Source organism: Caloenas nicobarica, chromosome 16 (genome assembly GCF_036013445.1).
Source record: "Caloenas nicobarica isolate bCalNic1 chromosome 16, bCalNic1.hap1, whole genome shotgun sequence".
Classification (NCBI taxonomy): Eukaryota; Metazoa; Chordata; class Aves; order Columbiformes; family Columbidae; genus Caloenas; species Caloenas nicobarica.
The window spans coordinates 7486881-7501386 of record NC_088260.1 but is presented as its reverse complement, the minus strand read 5'-3'; the positions used below and the strand labels follow the sequence as shown (position 1 = coordinate 7501386).

Here is a 14506-nt window from a genome sequence, read left to right as displayed (position 1 = left end):
GGGAATCTGCCAGGTTCAGAAGGCAGATGCCATGTGTTACAGCTAATGACCAGTGACACTGAATTCCAACTTCCTGCAGCAGAAGTGCTGTGCCTTGTGCTACTTCACCTCTTGATGCTTTCCTCTGAATAACTTAACAAAAAAGTTTAATGTTACTAGAAACTTTACAGACGAGAGTATCTGATTCAGAGTTCAGAAAGCAATCTGATACCTTATTAATATTGAATTGCAACTATTTGTGTAGAAATAGAAATTGCGGGAGATAACACTATAAACTGCTTTTTTTTTTACCTACTGTACAGGTTGCCATCAGGTTTCACTGCTGAGTACTTAAAACAGTGGTGTGTATTTAATCGGAGAGAAGTTTGGGTTTGTTTTAAGTCTGTGTACCTGTCGTCTTTTATGCCCTTCTGTTCCCAGTACACCTGTCTGTTTGGGCTGCTCCAGCTTGTTTCTAGCAAGCTGTATTTTCTAAGCTGTCTATGGCAAGCTAGTGTCTTAATTTTGGTCAGTCAAATGGATTTCAAAATGTTCTTAAACTGCTGAGGTTTTGTCTATGTATAAACTTGCACTAGTTTAGTGAAATGACGTTTGTATAAAGGATTTTTTTTTAATTTTTGCTTTTATGATGATTTATTTAGGATTTACTTGAAAGGTCTTCCTAATTAGATTTAGCTAGAATTACTCTTTAAAATAGCAATAAGAGGAATTACCAGTCTTTTGCTAACCTGAACTAAATCTCTAACAATGCATCATTTTCAGAGTCAGGAGATAACGAAAACCAGCTGCAACAGATCAGAATTATTTTGCTCAATGAAGAAAAGTTTGAAGTAGCCATAGAGTGGATTGTACATGTAAGTGAATTCTCAGACTCTAGTTCATGTGAAAACAAGGTGCCCTCTCAAGTAGGCAGCTTGTGCAATTATATAATAAGGTAATAATTCTTAAAGTTGTAGAAACTGACATGCACAGCAGCAAAAAATCCCTACTTGTATTTGAGTTGAACAGTTATTAGTATCTACAGCTATGCATCCAATTTATGATCACTGGTATATTTTTCCAATATGCAAATTTAAGTATGGAATATCTTTGTCCACTTCGGTCACATTAGACATTAACGACTGACTTCGAGACCTGTTCATATTTGAAAGACTTGTGTAACTCATTTGCTACAGTATCCTAGTGAAATTGCAACTTAGCTTAGATCCTTAGATAAACTACATTTGTAGAAATACCTGTTTAAAGTATTAATGGTGAAGTAGGGTTTGTGGAGTGTAGTTTGTTATTAACCAATATAATTACAAATGTTTTAATTACAAACCAGATGCTAGCACAATTCTGGATTAGATGTTACATACAGCAAACCTTTTGTGGAAGGTATCTGACTACTGCAAGTACTTAACGAACTTCAGAGTCTTAAACTTATTTCAACTTTCAAGCCTGGGAAGTTCAGCTTGTTGTTCATCAGGCTTGACTCTACAAATTTACATCAGCTGATTCATCGTATTGTGGATATTAACTGTTGTATCAAGATGTGCAATTTACTTAGGAGTTAACAGAGAAGCTGATGGTGTCACAAGTTCTCACCTGTTCGTGTTGTGCTGGCTGTCCTCATTTCAAGTACTTAACGTGTATAGTTTTCTAATGCCGTTTCTCCATAAAAGCAATAGTTATGTAAACATCAACAGAGATGGATTGGACATTAAAATGACTTAATATTTTGCATTCTTTGGAGAATATTTCTCAAGACTATTCTACTAGATATAATTAAAGTTACATTGGTTCCTATAAATAGTGCTTATCAGTTTTAATATCTTAACTTGTTTGTTGATACATGAATAACTGTTGGCTTTCCGAGTTTCAGTAGCATCATTTAGAGTGATATTCCATCCTAGTGGAGGAGAATTACACTTTATTAATGGTTTTCAAGAGGATAGTTGGTGAATCTTCAAAACTATTGAGGCCTACATTATTTTAATGTAAGTATTAACCTTGTGGGGATGGTTTAGGAATTAGTCTGTAAGTAAAGTAATCATAATCAATGCAATTGACATGCCCCATCACTGCAGTTAGGAAATACATGTTACAGGAATTCTGTTTTAAACAAATGCCATCCATGAAAAATAACTTTTGGAAGAATCTAGGAAATTATGTGGGATATCTGTTTAGCTACTGAAAAGTATTATTGGGCAATAATTTCTTGATATATCTAGTAACAAATAAACTTGAACAACGGAATGGAAATTGTCATATTAAAGTTCCAGTGGGAAACTTAGTAGGCCTGGCTTGTACCCAGAACTGCCTCGCCTTGCCTGGACTTTTTGCCAGGACCATGCTGTGTGTGATCCAGATGTTCTCTGTATGAGCACTGCAAGTTGGAGGGGAAAAACAGCTTTTACTGAACACCCAACTGCTGATCCTTCAGGGTCCTGTCAGGGACCCCAAACAGTTCACAGGCCACTGGTACTACATGGGCTGGCAAGTGCGTTTATTGTAGTAAGCAAATCCATTAGGAAAAGTAGAGTTATTTATTCTGGTCATTGTTTAATGACAATGGCTATTACAAGCTAGGAGGTAAATTGCCCAGTGACCAGTGAAATATTCCAGGGATTTTCAGTACTTCCAAGTATGCAAAATAAAAGAATTTCCTTAATAGTGCCATGATTTTACATGAAAATTGCATGGCAATCAAGATTTCTTGGTGCTTGCTCTGAGTCTCCTTTCATCTTACCAGCTCTGCAAATGGTAACCTGGCAAGTGGTTCCAACACAGCTTATGTGGTTGGCCTTTTTTTGGGGTAAAACCTCAGAGTAAAATCTTGCAAAAAGATATGCAATTACTCGCTATACTGTGCCAGATTTTTAGATTGTTCTTTGTAGCTGTATTAGTTTAGGTAGTCATTAAATCTTTTCCTAACTCATGCCGCCATTGCCGTTTACCTCAGTACTGCCAAAATCTTCTGGCACACTGATCAGGTAGTGTGAATCCAGAAACTACAGTTCTTGAAATAAAGGTGTTCCAGGGGAGCAACTCTGAGACACGCCTGCTCTGCTTTAGGCAAGTCCTCCTCAGACGTCCTTAGTGTTCGAATGGTAGAGTTGTCTCATACTTGCCTTTTACTAGTGAGACTGAGTGTTGCACAGCAGTGCTTTATGCTGTCTTGAAAACAGACTGTTCTTGAGAACTAGACTGTTAGTGAGAAGGAAATGAGGTAAACTGGGCGAATGGTTGGACACCAGATTACAGAAATTTCCTGCTTTCTGGTAGGTAATCTGCAATGCGCAACAGGAAAAAATTCTCAAAACAATTCCCTGTAATGCTGTAGCCTCGTACCATGGAAATGCTGGTCCTGCATGACTGCACTGGTGCACAGCAAAACTGTCTTGATCCAGAGGATGACTGCAGCACAGACCAGGGTGATAAGCTAACTCATGAACTGCATGTATTATGTGTGCTCCTAAAACGGATCTTCCGACTTAGTAATGGATTTCTTTTCAGCAAAACTTACTTCGAGACCACTCAGCAATATGTATCAAGCCACGGTAAGTGATGGTGATTGAGAGATTTGCTCCCAAAGTGCACTTTTGATCCAACTCAATATGCTCATGTAGATGTGCTGAAGGCTTCCAGATTAGTATGCAGAGATCAGTTCTGTGTAAAGTTGTTGACCTTTTGATTAGTTACAAGGACTTAAGAATAATTTCTTTCAATAAGCTGGCATGACAGGGAGTAGGAAGCATAGGAAACATTTGGCGTACTCCAAGCATTAACAACTTAAGTAGTGGTTGTTCCTCTTCCTCAAAAGCCTAAGCCTGGAGTTCATTTCAAGTTGCCTTTAGGCCCTTTTTGATAAAATCTAACACTTTCAAAGTTGTTCTCGGAAGGTTAGAGAATATTCTATCTTTTTTTTTTCCTTCCCCTCTTTTTGAAGGGTAGCAGTTGTTAGCAAAAGCTGGGATTTCACATAACCATATGCCTGCAGGCTGGAACTTGCTGGATTTGCTTATATTAAAGCTGATGCTCGCGATTTTATTGCAAACTGCAAAGCTAAGGAGCCTTACTTGCTTTTTTGCTGGGTTTTACTTGTTCTGTTCTTAATACCTCTAGGGCTGTGGAGCTCACCTAGTCTCTTAAATGGGAAACGATGTCTTTTCAGAACAGGAGTATATGCCTTCTAGGGCAAGCTTAGTTTTCAGAACACCCAGCAGAAGCTGCAGAGATGTGGCTTTGCTGTCTTATGCAGTGGTTACTTTATTTGCATGTTGGCGCTGCAAATATAAGGGATTAGCTGAGGAAGAAAGCAGGAGTGAGGGGGCAAACTGCAGCTCCTGGTTGATTCCTGAACTTCCACATGGCCTTGAACCCTTCCTCCCGTCTGAGGGTTTAGTTCTGACTGGGAAGAGCTGCTGGGTGGTGCCTCCTGTACTGGAACAGAGCAGCAATTCACCCAGTGCTCCTCTGAAAGCTGATCTGGTGAACTAGCTGATGTTACCTTAAATTACCTCTTATTTCTGCCTGCTGATGCTAAAGGATGGTTTTAAAAAGAACAGAGTACAGTGTAATTCCAGTGATGTGTGTGCTCAGTTATTAATCTTAAAACTAGTTAGGCAGACTGCAGCAGTTCCCTTAATACTGTGAATCGAGGTTTAGTTGAATGAAATGCAGTGTTTTATTCACGAAGCTGGCAGTGCACGGTTTGTGTCCAAGTGGCCTGGTTCCGGATCTGCTGCAGGCCCGGCTCCCGCAACCCCCAGCTCCGAAGGACCCTCCTGGGCGGCCCGGCCGCGTTCCGCGGGGGCTGCAGCACTCGCACAGCCCAGATTTTGCAACCAAGCTCTGGAGCGCTGTTGTAGAGCGAACTGTGAAAAAAGCTTCAATGAGCCATTATTGTAGAGCTCAAGAAATAGTGTGTTTGGGTTTGGTGGTTTTTTTTTTTTCCCCAGTAAGAAGGAGAGGGTCAGATCCGCCCTGTCCGCCGGGGCCGCTGCTGCGGTCGGGTCGGTCCCGCCGCCCCCGGGAGCTCCGCCCGGCCCCGCCCGCCGCTCCGCGCCGCGCTCTCCCCGCAGCGCTACCTTAAGGGGCTGGTTGACATCAGCCGAGCGGGGCGGGCGGTGTGGGTGGGATTTCCTGTGCTGGAGGTCAGCTGCTGCTGCCCGGCCCTCTGCCGTCCCTCCCTGCCGCCCGGGTCCCGCTCTCCCCGCGCCGGAGGGTCCCCGCATCCTCCCGGCTCCCTCCTCTCGGGTTGGATTTACATAGTGATGTGTAAACTACAGGATGCCCAGCAGCACTGGCAAGAGGTTTAAACCTACTAAATACATCCCTGTCTCCACAGCAGCTGCCTTATTAGTGGGTTCGACTACTTTATTTTTTGTTTTCACGTAAGTAGCGCTCTGGCGGAGGGGCCGCGGGCGGGGGGAGGCGGCGGGGCTGTCAGCTCCAGGCCCCGCCGCTGCCGGTCCTGCTCCCTGCCCGCCTCCTGCCAGCCCTTCCCGGCTTTGCTTTGCAGAGGCTTCTTATCTCTCCGTATCGTAAAATGTGTCTGACAGTCAGATCCACCATTTCATGGCACCCAAACCCTATCAGGCTCCTGCAGCTGCCGGCTGGGGACATCAAAGATGCCAATTAACCGCAGCCCCGCTCCCTGTGCAAGCAGAGCTGGTGTATGGGAGAGAAACGCATCTCCAGCCACAGCCGCCCTGGTGCCGACAGCCGTGAATCCAGCCTGTTTTCTCTGCCCAAAGTCTCCTCTGGTTCAGGAGAGAGAGCTGGCCTTTCCATGAGTCTCTCATGTGTTTTGGGGTTTATCTGGCAGAGCCTTATGAAGTGGAAGGAATCATATTCTAAGCATTATGGATTCTACATATTTTTATGTAACTGTCCCTAAAAGGCTGAGGATCAAATTGAGATTTGCTTGAAGGAGGGAGGGGGAAACTTTTCTTCTCCCCTCCCTGTTTCTTCTTCTCTGGTTCTTTTCTCCCTTAAAAGCAAAATTGAGCTCTGGTGGTCGGCTTGCAGATCTCCTGTACTTATATTAATATGTGAGTGGTGTAGTGCTTTAGCCTTCTGTTTCCTCTCCTTTTATATCAACTTGAGTTATGCAGATTGCTAACCCTTCCTATGCTGGGGTAACGGCAGCTTCCCTGCAGAGGTGCTGGTGGTATTTTGAGGGAGGTGCCACAAAACGGCTCCGAAATGAGCTTTGAATAAGCTGCTTTTTGGGAAGGTGAAAAGATTGCTATTGGATGTAAAGATTTATTGATGCACTTATTTTGAAACTCTTTCCCTTATTCTCCCATTGCTGTTTTTTAACCGAGCTCAATGAAGCCATTAGAAGGAGAAGGGTGTATAACAGTGAGAGTATTTGTCTATGTCTTTATCCTTCTTGGCTTGGCTGTGATATTCTCGATGTTTCAAAATGCTCATTACTGCTATGGTGCTTTTAATGGAGGATTTCAGAATAAAATGCAAATGTTTTGTCTAACAGTTTCTTAAATCGGAACACGTTTTGACACTGAGTTCTGCTCTTGACTTAATGTGACTTGATTTCTTGTTGCTTTTTTTAATGCATTTGATGTGAACAACGGGTAAATCCTTTCAGGATCTTATACTGTTTCAGCCCCTAGAACTGGTACAAGTATAAGCCCATCATTCATCATTTGGGCATCTGATTATAGTTTGGCGCTTGCGGGCAAACACAAGACAGAAGTTGGCTTCTGTGATGAACTTGGTTGTTACTGGTGTTGTGAATATTTTTAAAATGTTTTCACAGTCAAAAAAAGGGGTCTTAATGCCGGCATTTACTTTTCCTGCATCTTGAGAAATGGATGCGTGCGAAGGTTGTTTTGGAAGCTGTATGTTTGTTTTCACATGATACTTCCAGTGTAGAGCTACAAATTGCTTGGTGATCTAAGACTTCCCTGGTAACACAGTTGTTGTTGAAACATCCTTTTGGCAGCAGGACATCAACTGAGATGTTCATTTTAGAACTTGTTACTGAATGGAAGAAGCAATTTGCTTTAGTCTATTAATGAATTTCAAACTTAACTTTGCTCCCTCTTTTATCAGTGAATAATTACATGCAAAATCAAGTATTTTTAGGATCTCTCCATATTGTAACTTGGCCTGTGCGTGTTGAAGTGTTAGTAAACTTTTGAGGACTGTCCCAGACATACGTTCCCTGCCGCTGCCAAGTCTTGCATGTACTAAAAGTAACACATAATTGAGCAACTGTTGTCAGGCAGTATCTGAAGCCGTGTCCATTCAAAAATACTCAGATAAATTTGTACAGAATTGCTGGGTTTTTTTTTTTTATCCTGGGCAGTTTTAGTAAAATCTTTGTCTTGGAATCAAAGCAAGTAGTGTGGATGAGATTGGTGTCTTTTGTGTGGTGGTGGGTTTCTCTCCCCTTTCCTGAGCATCTCCATTTTTTCTTTTTTTCCACAGGCAGGGTTGTGTGTCCTGGAGATCTTTTTGTTGTGATGTGTTACTCAAGGCTGAGATAGACCTGAATTTCCAGGGGTATTGATTTGCACAACTCTTTTGATGTTAGATAGACCTCTCATATGCAGCTGTTGAAACACTGGCTGAAAATTCTTTAAGCACCGGTATTGATACAAATCCATGCTTGCTTGTCATAGTACAAGACCTTAATTGGATGAAGATGTACATGTGTTTATTAATTCCTCATTTGTGTCATTAAGCTCTAAGGCTGCTATGTCTGTTGATGAACTAACCTGTGCATATATACATGAAACTGATGATGGATGGGACTCAGATACCAAATTCTGGGTGCAGATCAGCTCAGTGGGGTATCGAGGGCTCAAGCAAACTCGGTGTGGTGGGACTGAAAAATGGAGGTTAGTTGTTATGTATGTGGAAAAATTTATTAATAACTTTTTAAACCACTTAATAGAAAAAAAGCATCCTTCTAGAGTATGCAAACATTTCTGAGTAACACGTATGAGGAACAGAGGCTCTGACTCTGCTTTCTCCCTAGACGTGTTTGTGGGCTCAAGCCACATGTTATGAGCATCTCCTGCCAGATAAAAAGCTCTTTAAACTTGAAGGCCAGGATGAGCTTTTTAGTCTTTATTTTTTTAGCTTTTGTACAAACGCCTTTGCTAACCACCAGGAGATAAAGGATGTTTGAAATACACAGTATCTGCTACTAGTTCATGGTGGTGATGATCAGTGGTACTCTTTAATTTGGAAAAATTCCATTAGAGATTCTCCTTTATTCTTTTTTTCCTCAGCTAATTATTTACAATTCACTATATTGCTGTTATATTCCTTCTGGTTTTATTAGGGGGAACTCAACTATTTACCTATCAAGATTATTGCCTGGAAAGGCAATGAAATATTGCAGTTTTATTATCGGAGGCTTTTAGCTCTCCATGTGTGTTCCTTTAATAATAAATACAAGCATGTGAGTAGGTGGTCTAATTTGTCACAGTAGGATAGTAAACAAGCATTAAGTCTAAGTATTATGAAGGAACGTATCAATAACGTTATATATAATGATTAGGTAAATTTACTTATATGAACGAATCAAATGGCTGGCGTAATGAAGGAAGAAACAATTCTTCTTAACATTGCAAGAACCCAGAGTGATTCAATTGTAGCGCACCTGAATTTATTTCTACCAAAACCTTTTTTTTCATCTTTATATTTCTTATAAGGCTTTGTGTTAGAGCAATGACAATTTAACCTATTCCAGTGAAGTTAATGCCTCGGACAACTGACTGCTGTGATGTAAATGACTGCTGTGATGTAAACCGTAGTGTGGTCATGCAAAGACCCTGAGTTCTGAGAACTTCCCACCTTCTTTTAGATTGCATGACTTCAGTGTTAGAGAATGCAGCTCAATTGTCAGTAAGCGTAATTCTGTAAAACACAACGTTACCTAATGAACTGTTACAGTTGGATTCTAAGATCTTAAAGGTTCTTCTCCAACCTAAATGATTCTATGATTATTCTAGAGATAATAGTTCTTTTCACCTGTCTAAATTGTGCTACTTACTGTGGCTTTTGGTGCCAAGAACCTCTGAGTTAGTTCAGCAGCTGCAATGCCTGCATCTGTACACAGCAAGCTAAAATAAAAAGCTTTAAGGAAAAACTGTGGCTCATTTTAGTGAGGAGAAAAAATACTCTCCTTTTTAAATGAATATTGTAGACTAGAAATTCCTCTTAAAATACCCATTTTCAGACTGTATTTTCTGTAGCATGCGGTCACTTGAGCATCTTTGAAGTATGGCAGAAAGATGTAATTCATAGCAAAGATCCAGGTGGCACTACTTCTTTGTAATGGTAGTAACGCTGCTGCATATTGTTCCCTTAAATGGGGTAATAAAATGGATTCTTTTCTGAGTGAACTGAACGCAAAAGTCAGGCGAAAACTCATTCAGCCAATACTGAAAATGAGACTTCAACTTTGTTCTTAGAATTCGTAATGGGAGGTAATCATAGATTTACACCCCAGACACATGCAATTGGCACTCTAATGCAGCCTGCAACACGGCATTTGATATCAATAACCCTCAGAAAACAACCGAGGAGTGGTAACTTGGTGTAAAAGAGCAACTGAAATCCAAGTCACAGTAGGGATGGAAAGCAAATAGAGAAATAGCCTATACCTTTGCTATTCAGATGGTAGAAGGAGTATTGGGGAAGAATGGCTGGTAGTCTGAACTCAGTAGCAGGGCTGGTGGATTCACCTTAGCAAGAAGGAAAGCTGGGCTTCACTCATGAATGTTTAAAAAAATATTTGGTATTTCCCCCCCACTTGTATATCATGTTACTGTATTTCATGAACTAGAAAGACTCAGCATTTCTGCAGTGGCTTGAACATACACATTAGCTGTATATTAATGCAGATACACTTACATTATGATATATATGCTGCTTAAATCTGAAGAACACCTCCCTACCCCCAGTTATATGATCCTACACTGGAATAGCTCTAAAACAAATATATAATAGCATTTTAAAGTTCACAAATATGGTAGGCATTCTGGGTGGTAGTTAATGGAAGCATAATTATATGTGTACCTAAAATTTCTGAGCTATGTATTAAGTCTTATCCTCCAATGACTTGTAAGTGTTCATAGATCAAAAGAGAGGAAAGCATCATCTGCTTTTTCAACTTGGGTTTGTTCAGTCACTAGCAACGTTCAAGCTAATAAAAGATCATCTTTGCTTTAGTGAATATGATTTGTATCTAAAGATGGTTTTCTTACCTAAAATATTTTAAGGACTTCAGTGAACTCCAGTTCCAGATGTTCAGATGTTCACTTCTGCCCATTCAGTGTTCTGACTGCAGTCAGAACAAATGATAAAATGTGATTTTAATTGCTGAGCTGATACGGGACCAGCTTCACAAAGTATGCATTCACTGACAGCCATGCAGATGACACTATATAGAGGGAAAAGAGGGTGCAAAAAAGTGTGTAGCAGTTCAATCAGGTGAATTTCAAAATAGACTTGACAAACAAGCACTGATTTCAAGTAGTGCAGTTTAGCCTCCTGAGTTATCTTAACATTTTCCATCTTAAACGCCTCTTTAATGGCAGGTTTTCCCTGTCCACTCTACTTGCGATCCTGATAAGGTGAGACTTGCTAGGTTGACCTGAGTCATCTCAGTTGTCATGTCTGTCAGCTTCTGAAAAATATTTGTTCTTGTTATGACAAAGAAATGTCCTTTTAAGCTGTGGAAATTTCATCTTGGTATATAATTTTTGTAAAGAGAGAATCTAGACAAACATGTCATGCAAGGTAAAAAGACAGGCAATCTCAACAGGAAAATCCATTTAACTGAAGTGTGAGAAGTCTTTTTTTTTCCCCCCTCACTGGAAAACAGCTCAGTTTTACTGTTTTTAACCAGTTGATTCTATCATTTTTGCTTCCAAGGGGACCAGTACAGCTGTCAATATAGGACACTTCTGAAAGCTATCAAAATTCATTCATTTAGGAAAAAAAAAACCCAGTGTTTATTATCAACAGGAATATTTGTTCTTCCTGTATCTTGGGAGAGGGAAAAGGAGAATCATTGTTGTTGATGGTAGTAAATATAGACGTCTTTAGCTGTGGGCTGCACACATATATCTGCATGCAGCCATCAGTGGCATTTCACTGCTCACTGTAGATGTAATTTTAAAGGCAAAAGAGCGAATGCAATCAAAGTTATTCCTGTACATGGGCCATCCACAGCTGGAGTCAGTGTGTGATTTCTGCCAGTAGCAATCTCCTGGTTTTCCTAATGAGGAAATTAAAGATCTATGGAAATAGGAATGAGAGAGTGTCTCAATTAGATCAGGGTGGACCTCTCAGCCTTGGCACATGAATATACAAGCAACTTTTCTATTTTTGTTTAAGATGCTAATTTAAATACTGTCCATGTTTGTCCAAGTATGCCACACATCTATCCTTTTAGCAGTCTATCCTATAGAAGCAATCTCTTCAAAACTGTTCAAACATGAGAACTCAATTGGTTTGCTAGTAACGTGAACTAAGGGATGCTACTGTTCAAAACAAATAAATTGAGAGACAGATACACTTGGTGACCTTGGAGGTCTGGGTTTTGAGGTTCATCATCTGGGACAACTGCTAGTTATACGCTTAAAATTTTGTGGAAACAACTTGTTCTGTTACTAGGTGGTTTTTAGCTGAAATCAGCTGTAGGACCCCGTGGCGTGGGGATCTATATAGAACCTGTGAAAGATGACCTAGAACAGGCTTTCTGTTCTTGCCTTATTAGTGTATAAGCTACAAGGAAACTTTTCAAGGCCTACAAAGGGAAACTATGAGTTTTGTTTATCTTGTATTAGGAGATGTTTGGAATACAGTAATAAAGTGGTATAAGCCAATTTAGAGCACAAAACAGATGCATACTGGAGAGTGTAACCGGCGCAAAAGTGGAACATTACTGTCCTTTGATTTGAACCAGTAGATACGAGACTTTTCTCACTAATCCAAAAGTAATGTTCAATTCGGCTGCCCTATTACAGAACTACTATTAGTTGATCTTTTGTCAGTGAGAGCTGCTAATGAAACCGAAAGGAAGAAGCACGAGGATTGGAACACTAATGCTGTATTTTTTTAACGGAAATTCTGTATTATTATTTTGCAAAGAACACCGTGGATTGGAAAACCCTAGTTAGCCTAGATCCTGTTTTATCATAGGAGAAACAGTTTTGGGGATCCTTGCTTGGTGATTGCAGTAATTAATTCAAATGAGTACACCACAGCATAGTGTATACTGTATAAATCTTCAGCCAGTAATCTGCATCCAGAAAGAGGATTTAATTAGTGACTGGTTGTTCTTCTGCAATTACTAATGCAGTTTAGCTAGAGTTGCTCCAAAGCTGTCCGAAGTGCCTAGAATTCTGAGCTGTAAACCTGTTATGCAGACATTAGTGGGTACCTGGCTCTTTTTTTTTCTCAGGATGGATGTTATGGAATAAACTGTACAGTAACCTATACGTCAATATATTGCAGTGGTTACCATGGTTTTCTGTTTGTGAAAGTGTAAACGCAGAATTTGTGGACTTTACATGTGAAAATCCTTATGAAATACCTGTACTCTACTGCTGTGTGTTGCGATCATCCAGTAACAAAGGACAGCGGAGCCAGGTGCAGAAAAAAAGACCTCTTGAATTTTAGATCTAAACAGCAAAGCAGCTGTTTCCAGTGTACGTGTGCACCGTTTTGTTATGTACTTTAGTACTGTATGAAGTCACAAAATTAGGAAATGCTGTCCTGTGTTGCAAGAGGACAACAAGCTCAATAGAGCAAGGCAGGCAATATGAAGGTGGGAATACATGAAGTACAGACTTTTGTCAGGTCACATATAAAATGATGTCATTATTTTTTGATGAAAGGAGGCTTTCATAGAGGCTGACTACTCAGTAATTCCCACAGAAATAAAGTTTGTGTGTGCCGCTTTGAAATTTCTACTCTACATAAAACCCCTGTACGCACTCAGACTAAACTAATTGCTGAGTATTCTTAAATGAACAAATTACTTTTTAAGTTGGAGCCTAACAAAGCGAACTTGAAACTGCTTAAATATATAAGGGCTTTCATAAATAAAGTCAGACAAAGCCTTACTCTCCCAGGATTCTTAAAACTAAATTGCCATTTAGGTTAGCTCTCTTTCATGTCTTCAGGGAAATAATCCAATGTAATATCTGTATCAACACAAATTAAATACAGTGCTGGGAGTAAGGAAAGCTTGGGCATTTCTATAAACAAGCGTCATTTTAATTTAAACTTGGGTCAATCACAGAAATGCTTCAAAATGGAAAGGTTCAGCTTAAAACTCTTCTGCCTCCTCTGATCCCAGTCAGCTGGGAGAGGCAGGTGTTTTCTTATGGAAAAACACTTCCTCTCTCTCTTTTCAGCCAGTTCAGTTTCAGAAGTTATTTGGAATTATTTTCGTTGTGTATAACTTCCCTTTCATTTCTTTTTTTTCTCCTGAGATCTCATTTTGCATGTTTAGCTTTCTCTGAAGATGAATGTTTGCCCTAGCAATAAGACTCTCCAGATGTGTTATGATCTAATAATGCTGAGCGCCGGTGGTTAACCCTTGTCTGCTGTCAGCAGCCTGCTGAACCACCTCCTGTGTTTTACTAAACCCCAGAATTTGATGATGTAGTGTCTTGGCTCCAAGTGGCAGGAGCCGTCAGTTGTGTAGGTGGGTGCGCTCGCCCTCCGTGGGGTTTGTGCTGCCCAGAGACCTCTCTCTGGAACCACTGGTAACTTGGCTTCTCCTCCAACATCCCAAAGCACAGCGGTGGAACAGGGACTCGGGGGTGTCTGTGTAATCATCTTCATGTGGTCAGAGCTGTGACTTTGACCAGTTACTCTAGGAACTTTGGATTTTTTTTTTAATTATTTTAAAAATTATCTTCTCATTTCTTCCTTGTATGGCACATAAGTATTCTTTTCTCTTTGAAGATCTTGCTGCAGGCCTTGCCTTATTACCTGGCCACAGGGAAGCAAATTACTTTTCTAACCAGTCACTCCTTGAATATAGATGGAGGTTTGTGGTTCAAGTTGGCAATCTGGGTCCATTTTTAGGAGTTGTACAGATATTAGCTCTGTCTTTGTGCCTTACATCTGTGGCTGTCAAAGATCTCTAGGATGGAGTTGGGATTTGGCTGGCAGGACTGATTTTCTTTGGGTATTATGTGGCATGTAGCCCTGATGTTGCCTTGGTTAAAAATGATAAGCAAGACCTCAAAGGCATGAACTCTTTTCTGTATATATGCATTTCTATTAAAGAATCTTGTCTCCTTTCTGAACTGCGATCTAGGTGACAACTGGAATTCACCACTGTCACAAATTCTAGTGGATGAGAAATGTTATTCTGGTCTCTACCTCTAAATCAATTCTATTTCTTGCCCGTCTTCAGCTGTAGGTTGGTATAATATATATCAGTTGTAGAATGTAGTTGTAATTTAGTATTCTAATTCGCAGGATCATTACTTTTCATCATATTCATTAACTC

The 14506-nt window shown here is 40.3% G+C and overlaps 1 protein-coding gene across 1 annotated transcript in view; it reads left to right on the top strand.

The window, feature by feature from the left end:
- Positions 1-5095: 5095 nt before the first annotated feature.
- The window catches only part of ZDHHC8 (zinc finger DHHC-type palmitoyltransferase 8), a 103927-nt gene continuing 94516 nt past the window's right edge, over positions 5096-14506 (top strand). Inside the window, exon 1 of the mRNA XM_065646442.1 lies at positions 5096-5378. Coding sequence (XP_065502514.1) covers positions 5275-5378 — 104 coding nt within the window. The 5' untranslated portion in view covers positions 5096-5274. The remainder of the gene's footprint in view (positions 5379-14506) is intronic.